Source organism: Leuresthes tenuis, unplaced genomic scaffold, assembly GCF_036924035.1.
Source record: "Leuresthes tenuis unplaced genomic scaffold, fLeuTen1.0.hap1 SCAF_11, whole genome shotgun sequence".
Classification (NCBI taxonomy): domain Eukaryota; kingdom Metazoa; phylum Chordata; class Actinopteri; order Atheriniformes; family Atherinopsidae; genus Leuresthes; species Leuresthes tenuis.
Window position 1 is genome coordinate 18,999,896 of NW_027325365.1, and position 14,542 is coordinate 19,014,437.

A 14,542-nucleotide genomic window follows, 5' to 3' on the forward strand; every position below is an offset into this window, starting at 1 on the left:
ATGATATCTCCATAGAAGCCCTATACATATATGTATGTATGCCCATATTTATATATATATATATTCAAAGAAATACAAGTGTGCACTGATGTAGGTTTAGTCAGTGCAAACAGGCCACTGTCTGCTTTCGAAGAGGAACTCTTACAAAGTCAATGGAATCATGTCAGTTAGTTCAGTTGAGTCTTTAGCTATTTTTTTTTCTCTTACACATAAAATAATAGATTTATTTTGTAATCTTTAAGCAAAATTAGACATATATAACTTTTAAAATAACAAAAGTGCTATGTTGCAAAGACAGACACCCAGAGACGCAGCAGAAACACTACTGGTGGTGAGCCAAAATCAGCAACATGAGAAAGTAGACCCTCCCCGCCCCACCTTCCCCAAATAAAACACACTATAATCTTAAAAAAAAAAAAAAAACATCAACAGAAAAAAAAAAAAAATGGTGCACAGACACATACACACTCTCTCTCTCTCGCTCTCTCTCTCTCACACACACACGCTCACACTCACAAATCTTGCATTTGCAAGTTCCGACAATGTGTCTCTTCCTTTATTGTAGCCACTGGACTGCACTTGCCCACAGCAAATGGGAGATCATTTTCACATGTACACAAACACACGGGTGCTTGAAGCTGCATGTGTACGTGCACACTTTGTGGAGCTAATATCTGAGAGCTTAAACAGATGAGTTGGCTGTAAAAGATGCACTTTTTTTCTTAACAAAACAATCACAGTAACATTGTATTTATCTCTGCCTTCTCGTCACTTGGCAAGAGCTGTCCCACATAAATCATTTCTATACAAGCTAAAAAAAAAAAAAAAACAAAAAAAAAAACACCATTTGTGTGGCTGTTGTGTTGGAAACGCAACAGAAAAATACACAAAAAGCTAAAACAAATGGAAAAAGAAAAAAAGAGATGTCCAAAATAGGTTTAAAAATCTACATCTGCATATCCTCTCAATTCCCATCTTCGATTCAGTCTCATCTTTGAGTCTCATCTGATCTGCTTGTATTACACTCCATGTGGAATAGTCTCAGGGAGTAAAAATAATGACAAAAAAGACAGAGCTCCGTAAGGCATTGAAACATAACACACACAAAAAAGAAGCAATTAAAAACATTTCGCAAATATTGACAAAGAGGCCATTGTTCTAGATGTGTCTCCAACAGGAAGAAGGAATGGGAAATAAAAAGCACTTTTCTTTGTTTTTGTTATGAATACAAGAAAAAAAAGTGTTGAAATCTCCACAGTCTGCTTAAAAAGGCTTTTAAAATGATTATTTTAGAAAAAAAAAAAACACTGCAGAAAGAACCCCACCCCCTGTCAGGAGAAGGGGAGCAGTTTGATTTTGGCAGCTCTGCACAACTTGACATCCACAGAGAGCTCTCAGCAACTCTCCTCATAGTAAAAGTCTAGTTAAATCTCCGCACGTTTTAATCCGACTCTTGGCCTTCCTCACCCCTCCCCCACCCTGTGATATTTATAAAACACAATCCTCTCCTCAATTCGTTTATCCTCCCGCTCCTCCTCCGCCACCCTGCCGCCGCCTCCTCCTCCCCTACCAGCGCCGGCTGCACCCCTGGCCTTCTTAAAGCTATACGCGGGTGGTTGAGTGGGAGTGCGGCAGGCCGGTGGAGTTGAAGCCAGTTGTGAAGGTGTTGTATGGGTGTAGGTTAGGCATGCCTACCAGGGAATTAGGAATCATGGTGATTGTGTTTGGGGTCATGAGGGGGATGTCGTCTGGAGAACGCCGCAGAGTGAGTGTGTAGTCAGGCAGTGAAGCCAAGCGCAGCGCCCCTTCATTGCTGTTCCCCGCCTCACACTCATGGTGCGTTTGGTTCATCTGCAGTGACATGATCTCCTCCTCAGGCGCATGGTGGCCAATGTCGTTGGAAGTGGTCTGGCGCTGGGGGCTGGGCTGCCCGTGGCCGGAGTCCTGCCGCCGCTTGTCCTTGCGGTAGTAGAGGGCTGCGAAAGCGAGGACGTTGAGAAATAGCAGAGAGGCTCCCACAGCAATGGTGACACTGAGCTCTGTAGAGTAATCCCGTGGGTTCTCTACTACAAGTGGCCCTGTCTCTTCATCATCGCTCCAGGAGTCTTTATTCTCACTGTTATAAGCCGGCGACATGGGGGGGCGTTTGGTGTTGAACGGCCAACTTTTCCCATTGGGCCTCTTCGTGGACAATGTGTTCTGCGTGGTCTCTGGAGGCGGCACTTTTGTGGTGGTGGAAGTGTAGTGGAACATGTCATGAAGGTTGTAAAGGTGGGGCACAAGGTGTTTCCAGAAGGCCACTTTGGTGGCACGGTAGTGGTCGCGCACACGTGGCTTCAGGCCAATATGCAGGTACAGCTGGTCCTGGGGGTTGTACTTGGACCATGCCACCTCTTCAAAACGATTGGCCTTGGTGTGGATGAACTTAGTGTCTTGGGGAACCGGTTTGTTGGGGTCTCTACAGGCGAGGAAGAAACAGATGGAATAGAGTTTAGTAAGATTCTGACAGTACATTTAATTTTTCATGCTTTCACATTCATATGGGGCTAGGAAACATGAAAATAATAATAATAGCAAAACAAGAAAAACATTTCAGTATGCAATCCAGCTTATATTTCTGCATGAAAACATTGCAGATACAAAATGACCCAGGTGTGTATGCTCTATATCAACTGACACTGATTTCTTATATTCTAATTTCTCCCAAGCCTTCCTCTTCTCCCTCTCGTCTTTCAGCCACCTCTTTGTGGGGATTTTATGCCTGCCTGTCTCATCCCCCGTCTCTCCTGTCCCCAGATGTTGATCTTATTTTGATTCGAAGGCAGCCCACCCTAGAAAAACCGGGGTAGCAGCTTTTAAAGTAAACACTCGTGAATAAGTCAGCAGGCTTTAGGGCTCGCGTCAGGAGCCATCTTGCTGTTGATAATCAAATGATGGTGGAGCACCTCTGCTAATTGCTCAAGGAAGACAGCACAGTGTGAACTGGCATCCAGTGCACTGATGGAAAGTGGACCATATTAATCTAGACGCTAAGGGAAGTGTTGAGCCTTTTGTGCACACGTGTGTGTGTATGTGGACATAATCATTTTTTGTGCATGAGACTGAAAGCTAGGGTTGAACTTGATGTCTGATTGTGTGCGAGAGTAGACTTCTCTGGATGCAATACCCCTTTTGATCCACAGAGTTCACTGTTCCACTTCACAGTTTTTTGTTAACTCAAACAGCAAACGATTTCAATTACAGTGGAGCTATTGATTTATTGAATGAATTAACATATAGCAATCTCTGACAATCACACAACTCTTTGTTGCCATACAATGTCAGGAGTGGGAGTTCTGCAGTGCATGGTATTGCTTTTGGTACAAACTAAATGACTTTCTTTGGAGAAACCTGAATCATAGTTGAGTGGCCATGAAAACACAATAAGTGATGTTGCAACAGTGAACAGTGGAAATGTGCTGTTTCTCCAAATGTCATGAAATATCCCATTGTGCATCTGAATTTAATGTTGGCGGCAAGTGAAGTGCAGATTTAGTTGGGGATTTTGGGGTATGGAAACATTTTTTTTCTTTTATTTGGCACAGGCTGAAAAGACCTCCAAAAGAATTGAAAGCCATGCCAGAAGAATTCACCCTCCATCCTCTCTTCTGTTCGTTTCTCTGCTGTCAATTTTTATTTTTCAGGTCAGTGCTTCTGGGAAAGGGAGAGAGGGAGAGGCAAAGTAAATTGAGATGGCTGGAGCTGAATCCCTGGACCTGGGCTGGTGTCAGCAGAGCAGCCCATAAATAACCTCTTTTATTAGGCCCGTAATGATCCCCAATGAATATTGACAGCCAGACTATGATGACTTTGTAGCTGAATATCAGTAATTAAGTTTCAAAGGAGCGGGTGGTGGAGGTAAGGTCATATTGATCTCCCCGAGCGAAACATGCCAGCGAACAGGATGTCAATGGGGCAGCCTGAGATGTGGTTGTCTGCAGCCTGCATGCTTCATGAATTCTTACAGGAGTGTCGTGCATGCCATCACACAGGCACGCCAGCCAATGTTCTCCTCCCTCGATCTCTCTCGCACAAATACACGACAACAGTAATAGAGGTCAGAGCTGTCTCCGTTAATGGGAATTCTCTACTTCCACAACACTGCAAATGCTCTCTTTTCAAGAGGGTCAATTAGTTGAATTGTGATGGCAAAAACATTGTATGAAGGTATTTGGAAAGTTCTTGCAAAACAATCAGTGTGTACAGGGAGTAAAGAAGCAGTGATGCAGTGGAGTTAGAAAAGCTCTTTGGTGGCAGTCTGGCTGGTTCAGTGCAAGTGAAGATGAATAATTTAGGGAACACAAAGAAATCAATGTGGCATCTTTAGTTAATTTGATTTGCCGCATTAGAGAACAACTGGCTGCCTTATCTAATTACACACACATATGCTTGGGTAATTGTTGCAAAGTCAATAGTAAACAGGCAACATTCCTTTGAACAGTTTCTTCCACTGCTGCTCAACTTTGGGCAGCTTTGCAGCTTTGAAGTCCTGCCCTGGAGTCAGGGGGAGCAACCTGAACTCAGGCTCTGCAACTCCGTGTGATGAGGGCTGCTCGGTTACCCTGCTCTATGTGGATGTGGGCTTACTGCATGATGCAATGTCAGATTCACTTTATGTTGATTTCCCGAGAGCAGTGGTGCTTTGTTCTCTGTCTTTGGCAAAATGGTGCTGTTTCCTGCAGGTATCAGTGTGTCCGGATTCTGTGCAGAATTGACTGAAAGATAGCCTTATACCATCACTATTACACACGGATCTGATACAGCATTCAAATAAGCAGTCTAATAATGTGTATGTCCCCCTGACGTCTTTAAAACTGCTCTGACCTGTTGTGGCATGGACATGGGATCTCTGTTGGTACTGGATCCTTTTGGTGTTGATGGTTGTAGTGCGGTGCCCCTCTAAAACAGTCTTCTTCCGCCAGTTCAACTGGGATCTGGGAAGTTGGCTCTTTGCCAGGTTTGTCAAGCCATTTCTGATATTTTCTTTTTACTGTTCTTTTTATTTTTGTGTGTAATGGTACATTGGTTTAAAACAATATTTAGTTAGGTGGTACATGACAAAGTAACATCAATATAAATGCCAGGAGCCAAGGTTTAAGAGCAGTACTTTGCATTATGACATTAGCATTAATGTGATTCATTCTCTTGCCAGAGCTCTAAACAAAATGTGGCAACAACAACAAGAGTGAAGAGGATGGAATCTACAATATTGTAGCTGCTATTCTGTCTTCCCTTACCATTCATACGACAACACAAAACACTGAGCATTTATGTAATATGTGTTATGTAACACAGTACTAAGAGAACAGCAACAAACGTCTTTCAATGTAGTCACATAAAGGTTTCCGAATGAAAATGAAAAGCTTCACATAATGTTGCTTTCACCGTTTTCAGAAACTAAAAAAAAAAAAAAAATCTTCCAATCTTCCAACTTAAACCATTATGACCTGATGCAACATATGTGTGCTTTTATTTTTCAAGTCTAATGCAATTACAGTTTTCTAAAATATCAATAAACATGAAGGTTAAGTCATGCGCAATAAAAGCAGGAATGCTTAACCTCTCAAATGTTTTTTTTTACTTAATATTTCTGGTTTCTTCAGTGGCTGAGATAGAAAAGCCTCAGGTTTATTTTTTTCTTAGCTTTTAAAAAAAAATAAAAAATTCAGAGATACAAACAGAACAAAATCTTCAGAAATCTGATGACGAGTCTGATGTTAAGGATGAACAGTTTCAGAAGTTACTGCAACCTAAACAATTTTCAACAAAGATTAAAGAAAAAATAGCAAACATATTTTAAACATTGCCTTTTCTTGTCAAAAGCGGGCAAAGTTTAAATGGGTTGGGATGGGTAGTATGCCTCCTGGACGCCTCCCTGGTGAGGTGTTGCAGCCACATCTCACTGGGAGGAGACCCCGGGGAAGACCCAGGACACGTTGGAGAGACTATGTCTCTCGGCTGGCCTGTGAACGCCTCGGGGTCCCCCCAGAATAGCTGGAGGAAGTGGCCGGGGACAGGGACGTCTGGGTTTCTCTGCTCAAGCTGCTGCCCCCGCGACCCGACCCCCGGAGAAGCGATAGATAATAGATGGATGGATGGGATGGGTAGTCTGTGCTAGAATAACCTAAGACTTTAGGTGACACTCTGCACTTGAACCTTGCTGTCATCCTATCATTTCAATCTAAACACCTAAAATAGCCAGGAGAAACGACTGTAAAAAGCTGTGTTGTTGTGCTCACTGCATGTGCTCAGCTCTACAGCAAACAGCTTATTGTGACTGTGGCATAAAGTCCCGTCTGTGGTCCTGTTGGGCTCTCGGAGCTCCCGTGCATTAGCCTGCTTCCTGTCAGACCTCCCACCTAATCTGGATGGTCACCGAAGCTGCGGCTGCACTTCCAGGCAGAGGAGGGGGATTATTACACCCATAAAAGCGGGCGTTTTAATGGCCTCTCAGATTTCCTCTGATGTGTTCATATGTCTGTGGTGCTGTAAAGCACCGCCTTCATCTCCTCCTCTGCCTCCACTTCTATTCCAACGCTGATGACCCGTTGACCTCTGGCTAACCTTGGCTTGCCGAGCGTGTTTAAGCGCTCCTGTGTGTTTGTATCTGTGATTGACGGGGAGTTTGCGAAAGTGTGCTTCATCTCATGTCTGTCTGTGTGTTCCTTGCGTGTGTGTTTGCACTGTATTTGTGACACATCATGGCATATTGACCTCTTCGACCACACAAAAGCAGCACTTGAACTCAAGACCTGTCATGTTTCACAAAGCCGCACACACTGTGGGGCGATGAAATGCTCTCGGTATTCTACTGTAAGATTTAAACAGCTCTTCTATAAGACACTGTGCCACCAGGATGACAGACACGAGTCTCGGCTCTCGACGCTACCTACACATGTGGAAGAATGGGACCTGAGTTCATTATCTATTCTAAGCCCTATCTGCAAGCACTGATGTAAAAGGTAGATAAGAGGGAAGAATGAATATCATTTTCCTTCGTTTTTTCATTTCCCATGTACCTCCTTCCCCTTTTCATCCTGATGTAATTTGAAGCGCTTGAATGATCATAGACCTGGCCATCACCAAATCTGAAAAGACACGTTTAGGTGCCCTAAGGCAAAAGACGAGAATCTATTTTCCCTGCACTCAAGGTCTGTGAATCTTGAGCTGCGTATAGCTGCTCAATACAAAACAAGGGACATGCATTAACTTAGCGGCACTGATTTTGCTAAGCTGCTAAATATGCAAAGAGTTTTTTTTCTTTCTTTTTGTTATTGTTGTTACTCTTGTGTAACAAATTCATCCCCTGCAGTTGTTTATCTACTTACCAGGTAATACAAAGCAAGAAGCTAATTCTAATTTCCATTCCGGTGCAAGGCTGCCGAGCACCTTACCCTGCATTGTGTCCATTTTGAAGAAATGCACTCAATCTAGACTTAGGCTCGGAGTGGCAAAAGGGGGCAAATTCAGCACTGAGCAGGCAAATCATCAGGCTGTGCTCTTTTACCCTTCATGTGGTTACACGCTGGGGCACAGGGCTGAGTGATGCAAGGTTCATATTTAATGGCAGCCTTCGGTTCAGCAGGCTAAGTGATGCAGAGTGAGGCGCTGTGACTTTGGGGTCTGTTGAAGTGGTAGAGGACACAGCTCCTGGACCACTTCTTATTATGGACGCTATCGATTTGTTTGATTAGATGAGTGGCAGCAAACAAAACACCTCCCCTACAAGCACTTTGCCCTTCTCCCAACCTTTTTGTTTCTTTCTATACATCAAAACTGTGACTATTTAAAAATAACTACACATTTCTTTTAGTTTTATCCTATTAATTCTGTTTCACTCTTACAACTGAGATGTATACATGCAGATGTACTTCCTCGTCTACTACTCCCCTGCTGGCCTCTTTATATTACATTCAGCGCACACCATGAAAGCTGATCAATGGCACGGCAGCCCCTTAACAAGCCACACCACTTCCTTACCTCCTCTGATGCAAATCAGGATATTGGCTATAAATCTACCATCAAGTGAGTGCCTATTTAATGGAGTAAGTAGGCGGCTATGCCATTCCACAATGTGAAGCATTCACATACTGTTGTTACAGGTTGAGTTGGTTTAAATGAACGGCAAAACAGAGTGGGGTATAATCTGAAGAAAGTAGAAGGAGGTAGGTCAGTAATGAGTGATGCAACTGCTGGAGCAAAGAAAAAAACAGCTAATACTGTGCGTGAATGAGGTCAGATAGCAGAAACAGCTGACGTATAAGTGTTGTTAATCCTATGGAGAAAGGGTGCTTGCTACAAGTGGGAGGAAAACAAAAGAAAAATCAGCAAGCAGTGTTGTAAATCATAGTATAGGCATGCACTATGCTTTTATTCTTTTTTTTTTACTTTTGTTTGGTCGGCTGCCATTGTCACTAAACCAATCAATACTGCATATTTAAGCTCATGTTGTGAATGTAGTACATTAGTGCTTTTTCTGTGTGGGATAATGAGAAAGGGAGAAATGGGGAAGCAGTGGAGGATACTACGGAAAATATTCAAAACATGACAGCATTCTGCTCTTTAACTATCTTGCAAGGCCTTGCTCAGTATCTGGTGCAGCTCACATGGAAATCAGTGGCAAATGAACATCAGCAGTCAGAAAAATAAATAAATAAATAATATAAACAGAAGAAGTGAGAGATGGACCAAAACATTTACAGTACTAATGATATAAAATGATTGATGTTCTCTGGGATTTTCATCATTCTGTTCTTCCTGAAGCGCGTAGCCAGTGTTTTTGTGTACAGTTGCGTTGGGGAGCTTGTATTTGTGTTTGAACAGGCGTAGAAGTCGCAGCATGAGGACTTGTGGCAAAACTCTCAGAGACGCAGTTGTGGCACAAAAGCATAGCTCTATTGTGCCTGTCAGTAGTAAAACAAATATTGCAGCTCTGAAAATAAGTCGCAGCTGAATAAATCCCCAGCCTCTGAAACATCCCTAACTCTCAGGAAAGAACGGGTTCATAGTAAAAATGCACACGTGCACACTCTAAGAAGATTTGACAGTGTGCACTCTCTGTGTGCTTTTATGCTTCACTGATACTTTGGGGGGAAAAAGGCACAGGGAAAGGATTTGCCCGGTAAAAATGACGCATGTGAGCCAGGGACAGGAAGAGCTTTGGGGGGAATGCTGCTATGATACACACTGCTGACATGCAGCTAAAGTGTCACAACATCGTGTCACACATGTTTTTACAGCCGATTTAGAGATGGGGCAGGAAGTGCAATCTGGGTCAGTTCATTACGAACATCTGGAAGGGCAGCAAGAGCTGCTTTACAGATACAGGAAAGATGGCTGTTGGACAGGCCAAAAAGGCAAAGGGAATTCAACTGGGTCTTAATTAAAAGAATGTCCTCAAGAGCCAGTTTGGGTTGGGTGGTGTTGGAGGAGAGCACTTTATCCCCTAGTAGGCCCTATGGTGTATTTGAGGATAGTGAGCAAAATTTGTGGGAAATATAACATCTTTACCCCTACTAATAAGTTGATGGTAGATTCCCTTTCACAAGTTTGGGGGAAAAGATGCTGTTGAGCAGTCTACTGAGTTTTATATTATGCTGGCATCTAATCCAGTCCTCTTTACCATTTGAGTGCCTAATTGAGGTTTGCCTGTAATCCCTTTGTCTGGAGTCATGCCAGAGCAACATACTTTATGGACGCTTCCCATAACATGGTGAGCATGATCTAGAATCAGTTTATCTTTCCGCTGCTTCTAATCTTAATCAATCATTGACACGGAAATCCACAGATTTTTGCAAAACTGACATGGGGTCAGCAGTATAGTACAGTGGCCTTTCTGCTTTTGTTTCTTGCCAGGCTGATTGCCAGTTGAGGGTGAAAGCCTGTGGTATGTTTTAAATCAGATAGTTTGTGGGCAAGGCTGTCATTAGAATTAATTTAGCTGACACCACAAGATCAGACTGGAGAGTTATTCAATACATGAATATTGCTACCTTGAGGCCTCAAACTTTTGTAACTGAAATGGATCAAAATTTCTCTTCTTACACCAGCTAATAATACTCTTTGACAATAAGTAATGAATTAAATCTGTCTACAAAGTTGTATGCGTTGACAAAATATTACCGCCAGGTGCAGGAGGCAGCTGTTTAATCCGAGCATCACTGATGGACCTCAGTGCTTCCTTGAGGAGCAAAAACAACCAATATCAGTCCATCTACACAAGTCTGCCATTAGTAGTTCAAGGTTCCTGCAGCCAGATGACTGGATGTAAATGCCAATCTTATTGGACCGCAGATGATATAGAGACAGATAAAAACAGTACAAGATTTCAGTCAGCATCCCATTCAGTATGGAATCAATACTTCTCTGGTAACAGGGATTGTCAAATTAAATTTAAGTTGCTAGAAATGATTACTAGTGGTCACACAAAATGGTCTGGCTCCGTGATGGGTGGGGAAATTGAGCATCTTGGGGAGCGAGTCACCTAGGGCACGAGTGATCGACTGAGCCCAGGCTGAAGGAATCAATACCGCCGAGGGTAAGAGTTTGGTATGCCTCCCTGATACGTCTTTGTGTCTTTTGGGTTGTGCGTAGAAAGAATTGCAAGCCAAACACATATACAGACAAGCACACACATACTGTACACATATAAGTATACAGAAAGGCAGGCACCCATGCACTCATACTCAACACAAGCAGTTAACCAAACACGAATAGCTTAACACAGACTCGAAAGGAACATTTAATCTTCCTCAGACTCAATGTGTCTCTGGTCTTCAGACTGAAAATCCAAGAAGTCCAGGCCAAAAAAAGAAGACCCTGGGAAAAGAATATCTCTGTTGAAAAATGCCTCTCCTGTCCCCAACTATCCATTTTAGAGCTTCTTTCTCTTTTCTGCCGCACAGGAGTGCCTCTTACAGGGCTGAGATGGGGATTCCTTTCTGTGACTTTCCATTAACAGCTTAGCAAGTTTGAAATTGTGTGATCACTGGTTTTACTAATTTCCTTGTACAGCTGTCTTAAAAGCATCCAAGTAATTTGTGGGGGAATATTTATGCTGTTAAATGCACTACACCAAACACCTGTATATAAAGATGGATTAGAGATGAATTTGTTCAATGTAAACTCTCAAATGACGTTGTTAATAACGATGCACAATTGGAGCTGTGATGGTGACTTAATGTTCTGTGGACTACACAATAGACAGCTTTAGGCTTTAGGTAGAGTGAGCTAACTGTTGCACAGCAAAAGAAAATAAAGCTCCTCCTATGTGTGTAACCAACACTGCAGCCATAGCCAAGAATATCTTGAGTTGGCTTCGAGTCAAGGTAACAGTCTATTGGATAAAACAACTCAATTATTGACTTTGGAAAGTGACACCTCCAGTATAGGTTTACTCTTTTGTGTATTTACTATTTTTTACTATTTACTATTGTTTCCCCTAGCATTCACACATAATATCAACTTGTTTTTCTTCTTAATGAACAAAAAACTGATGGCATACTAGTGATGCACATAATGATTTATTTGTTCATGATTACTCATAAAAGAAACTGGAAAGTGTCTGTTCCATCATTGTATCTGCTAAATCCAGCACAAAATGACTTAAACAGTTAGTTAACGACTAAAGGAAAATTCCAGGATTTTTCAAGGTGAGTGCTATTTCCACTTTCACTAGGTATAATTAATTGGTAGACAAATCTTTATAATTGAATCCATAATGAGAAAGTACCTTGTGACTGGCAACCACTAAACTACTGTAATGGAATTATGTGGAGTAATTAAACATGAAAAAGTAAACGAGTATTTGAAATTAGACAGGTTCACATCATTATTGATTAGTGAGTCTGGCAAAATTGTGGTAGTCCAACCGAAAACTGAAATTTTATAAAATTGAACTTGAACTCCAAACTGGTCTTACCCACCCAAGATAATGCTGTTGTAGTTTGAGATATGCCTGCATGAATACGTTCAACTGTGCTGTTTTTACAGCAAAATTAACACATGTGAACAGATTTTTAAACATGAGTTCACCCACTACAACAAGCAGATTAAAGCATTTCCCATTGCATGGAGTAGCAGGTTTAGCACATGTGCTCCATGGGTTAAAACTCTTCAGTCCTGTATACCTCTGCCGTACAGAGAAAACAACCATGTCACCGACAACATGAAGGGATGGCATTACATTGTATCCTGCAGGCTGTGCTTCTGATAATCACAACCCGAATAATCAGACTAGTTTCTACTTTTGACTGACCTTGGACGTCAACACCACACAGGAGGACAAAGAAGTAGCTTCAAGCTGTCTTGCCAATATGTACAAAAAACAATCAATCTCATCTTTTTTTCCTTATCGGGTAAACACTAGATCTTCCCATTAAACTCAAATGCTAGATATTAGCTCGTGTTAGCATTTTTTTTTTTTACCAGTATATAAAGTAATCTGCAATTCAAGAACCTGAAAAACAACATCTGTGCAGTAGATCCAGCTTTAATTACATGTCCCAACATTGGAAATATCTCAGTTGATTCTGCTCCCATATATGTAAGCCTGCATACTGGAGATGGTGGTCAGCTAAACAGCCTGGTTGAGCTGTAACTGTATGTATATAACCGTATATAACTATGCTTAGTGCCTGTGTAATTTGTGAGTGTGTTACGAAATGATTACCAAAGGAGGAGTCCCGGTGATACTAATCAGACCTGAACAATTTTAATTATTTTTATGTGAAGTTCAACATCCATTATATGTTGCTGATTTGAGACTATTTGAATGGGACATTTGGATTTGATGGACACTCATATTTATTTGAGCTGAAGAATACAGAATAAGAGCAGCTATAAATTATAGAGAGGACAAGGAGAGAGCAGAGCAATGGTCAGAGGCGAGGGAACTTGAGTGAATAAAATTACCTCCACTTAGACTTCAGCAGGTCACTTTGCTTTTAAAGCATTTTTCTTAAGGACAAAGTTCTTTAGTGTAGAATTTATTTTTCTATTCGACTGTCATCTTGGTCACACAGAAAGAGTGTTTTACATCCCTTTGTGAACATCTCACAACAAAAACTTGACCATGTTCTAGTCTCATAAAGGTGGTCTGTGAGAGCTTTGCCAAATGTGGCTTGACATTGTGCTGCCATCCTTTGAAAAAGGAAAGAAACAACCTCTTTTGTTTGCTTTAAGTAAGCTATACTTTACAGCATGTACTCTGTAATGTCATTCCACTCTTTCCATGTCAGCTATCTCTCACTCATGTAGACTTCTGTTGTTCTGCAGTATCTCTGCCCCCTGAGATTTCAGAGTGCAATATTTCCTTTAGTGAGACTTCAGTAGGAATCCTTTCCATAACATTGTAAGACACTTATTGTATCAGTATGAGAACTGTCTCTTGCAAATAAAGCCCTTTTTTGTAAAACATTGTTCCATATAATCACATAGCAGCTGTTTCTTTTTTCAGTAATGGTTAAGATTGGAGAGATTTTTGCGCTTAATGATGATTTACACTTTTATCTTCACGATATTTTCCCATTTATTTTCAGCCAAATGGATTAACTGACAAAGGTTTGAAGTTCAACGAAATAAAAGATAAAAGTTTAAAGAGCCCTTTGAAGGCTGATACCTGCTTATTATACATTTAAACATCAGTCTCAAACCATCGAAGCCATCACTATAAGGAAAAAAATTATGTTAGAAAATATTTCTACTCACCCAGTTTTTGCAAAGTTGGTCCAGTAGGTCATGACCACAGCACTGAGCATGACATCATTTTTGGAGAAGTTACAGGGGAAAAGGTCAGTGGGTCCAATCATAGGAATCCCAAACACATAGGGCACCTCATCCCCGTGGGCGGAATCTGACCACGCGGGCTTCATCAGGCTCTGGCAGTGGTGGTAGAAGGCGTAAAAGTAGGTGGGCGAGCCGTAGCGAGCATGGAGATCAGCTGTCACCACCGATGGCTCAACCCACTGATGGTCGGTAAACAGAGCTACCAGTGTCTTCCGCCTGGTCTCAGGATTGTCTCTGTCTGCCCAGTCTGTGTACATGAACTTAATGGTCTCCCTCAGTGTGTCCTTTCCCTCTGGGTACCCGTACAGACTGTCCACAAAATCTGACACAGAGAAATCAAAGTCGTTTCCAGACACGCCGTCCTCTGAATCCACCACGTTCTCCACAAACCGCAGCCCTTCCCCCTGGTTGACCCCAAGCATGATATCGTAGTTGAGGAACTCGCCCTGCTCCATTAGAATCTCAGGGTCATCGGGAATAACATCGCCATCAATTACAGGTCCAAAGGCCACGTGGTACCTCGCAGGTTGTATGTCCTGCTCCACCAGCTCCCTGGAACTTTTCTTCCTCAGACAGTCCACCATGTCTGATGTGTCCAGGACATTACAGCCCACCTTCTCCGCCAAGAGACGCGTGTACTTGACTGGCTGGTAGTTCACCGCCCAGCTGGAGAGGGCTGATCCGCTCTGAATGATGGCTCTGTGGAATAGACCTGCAC

At 42.2% G+C, this 14,542-nt stretch overlaps 1 protein-coding gene across 2 annotated transcripts in view; it reads right to left on the reverse strand.

Moving 5' to 3' along the window:
- Window positions 1-1,294: 1,294 nt before the first annotated feature.
- The window catches only part of nlgn3a (neuroligin 3a), a 126,491-nt gene continuing 113,243 nt past the window's right edge, over window positions 1,295-14,542 (reverse strand). The window contains exons 7-8 of one of the 2 annotated variants that reach the window (XM_072395952.1): window positions 13,747-14,536; window positions 1,295-2,458 (exon numbers count right to left, since the gene is read on the reverse strand). In XM_072395952.1, coding sequence (XP_072252053.1) covers window positions 1,603-2,458; window positions 13,747-14,536 — 1,646 coding nt within the window. In that variant the 3' untranslated portion in view covers window positions 1,295-1,602. The remainder of the gene's footprint in view (window positions 2,459-13,746; window positions 14,537-14,542) is intronic. The other variant, XM_072395953.1, reaches the window with a different exon arrangement.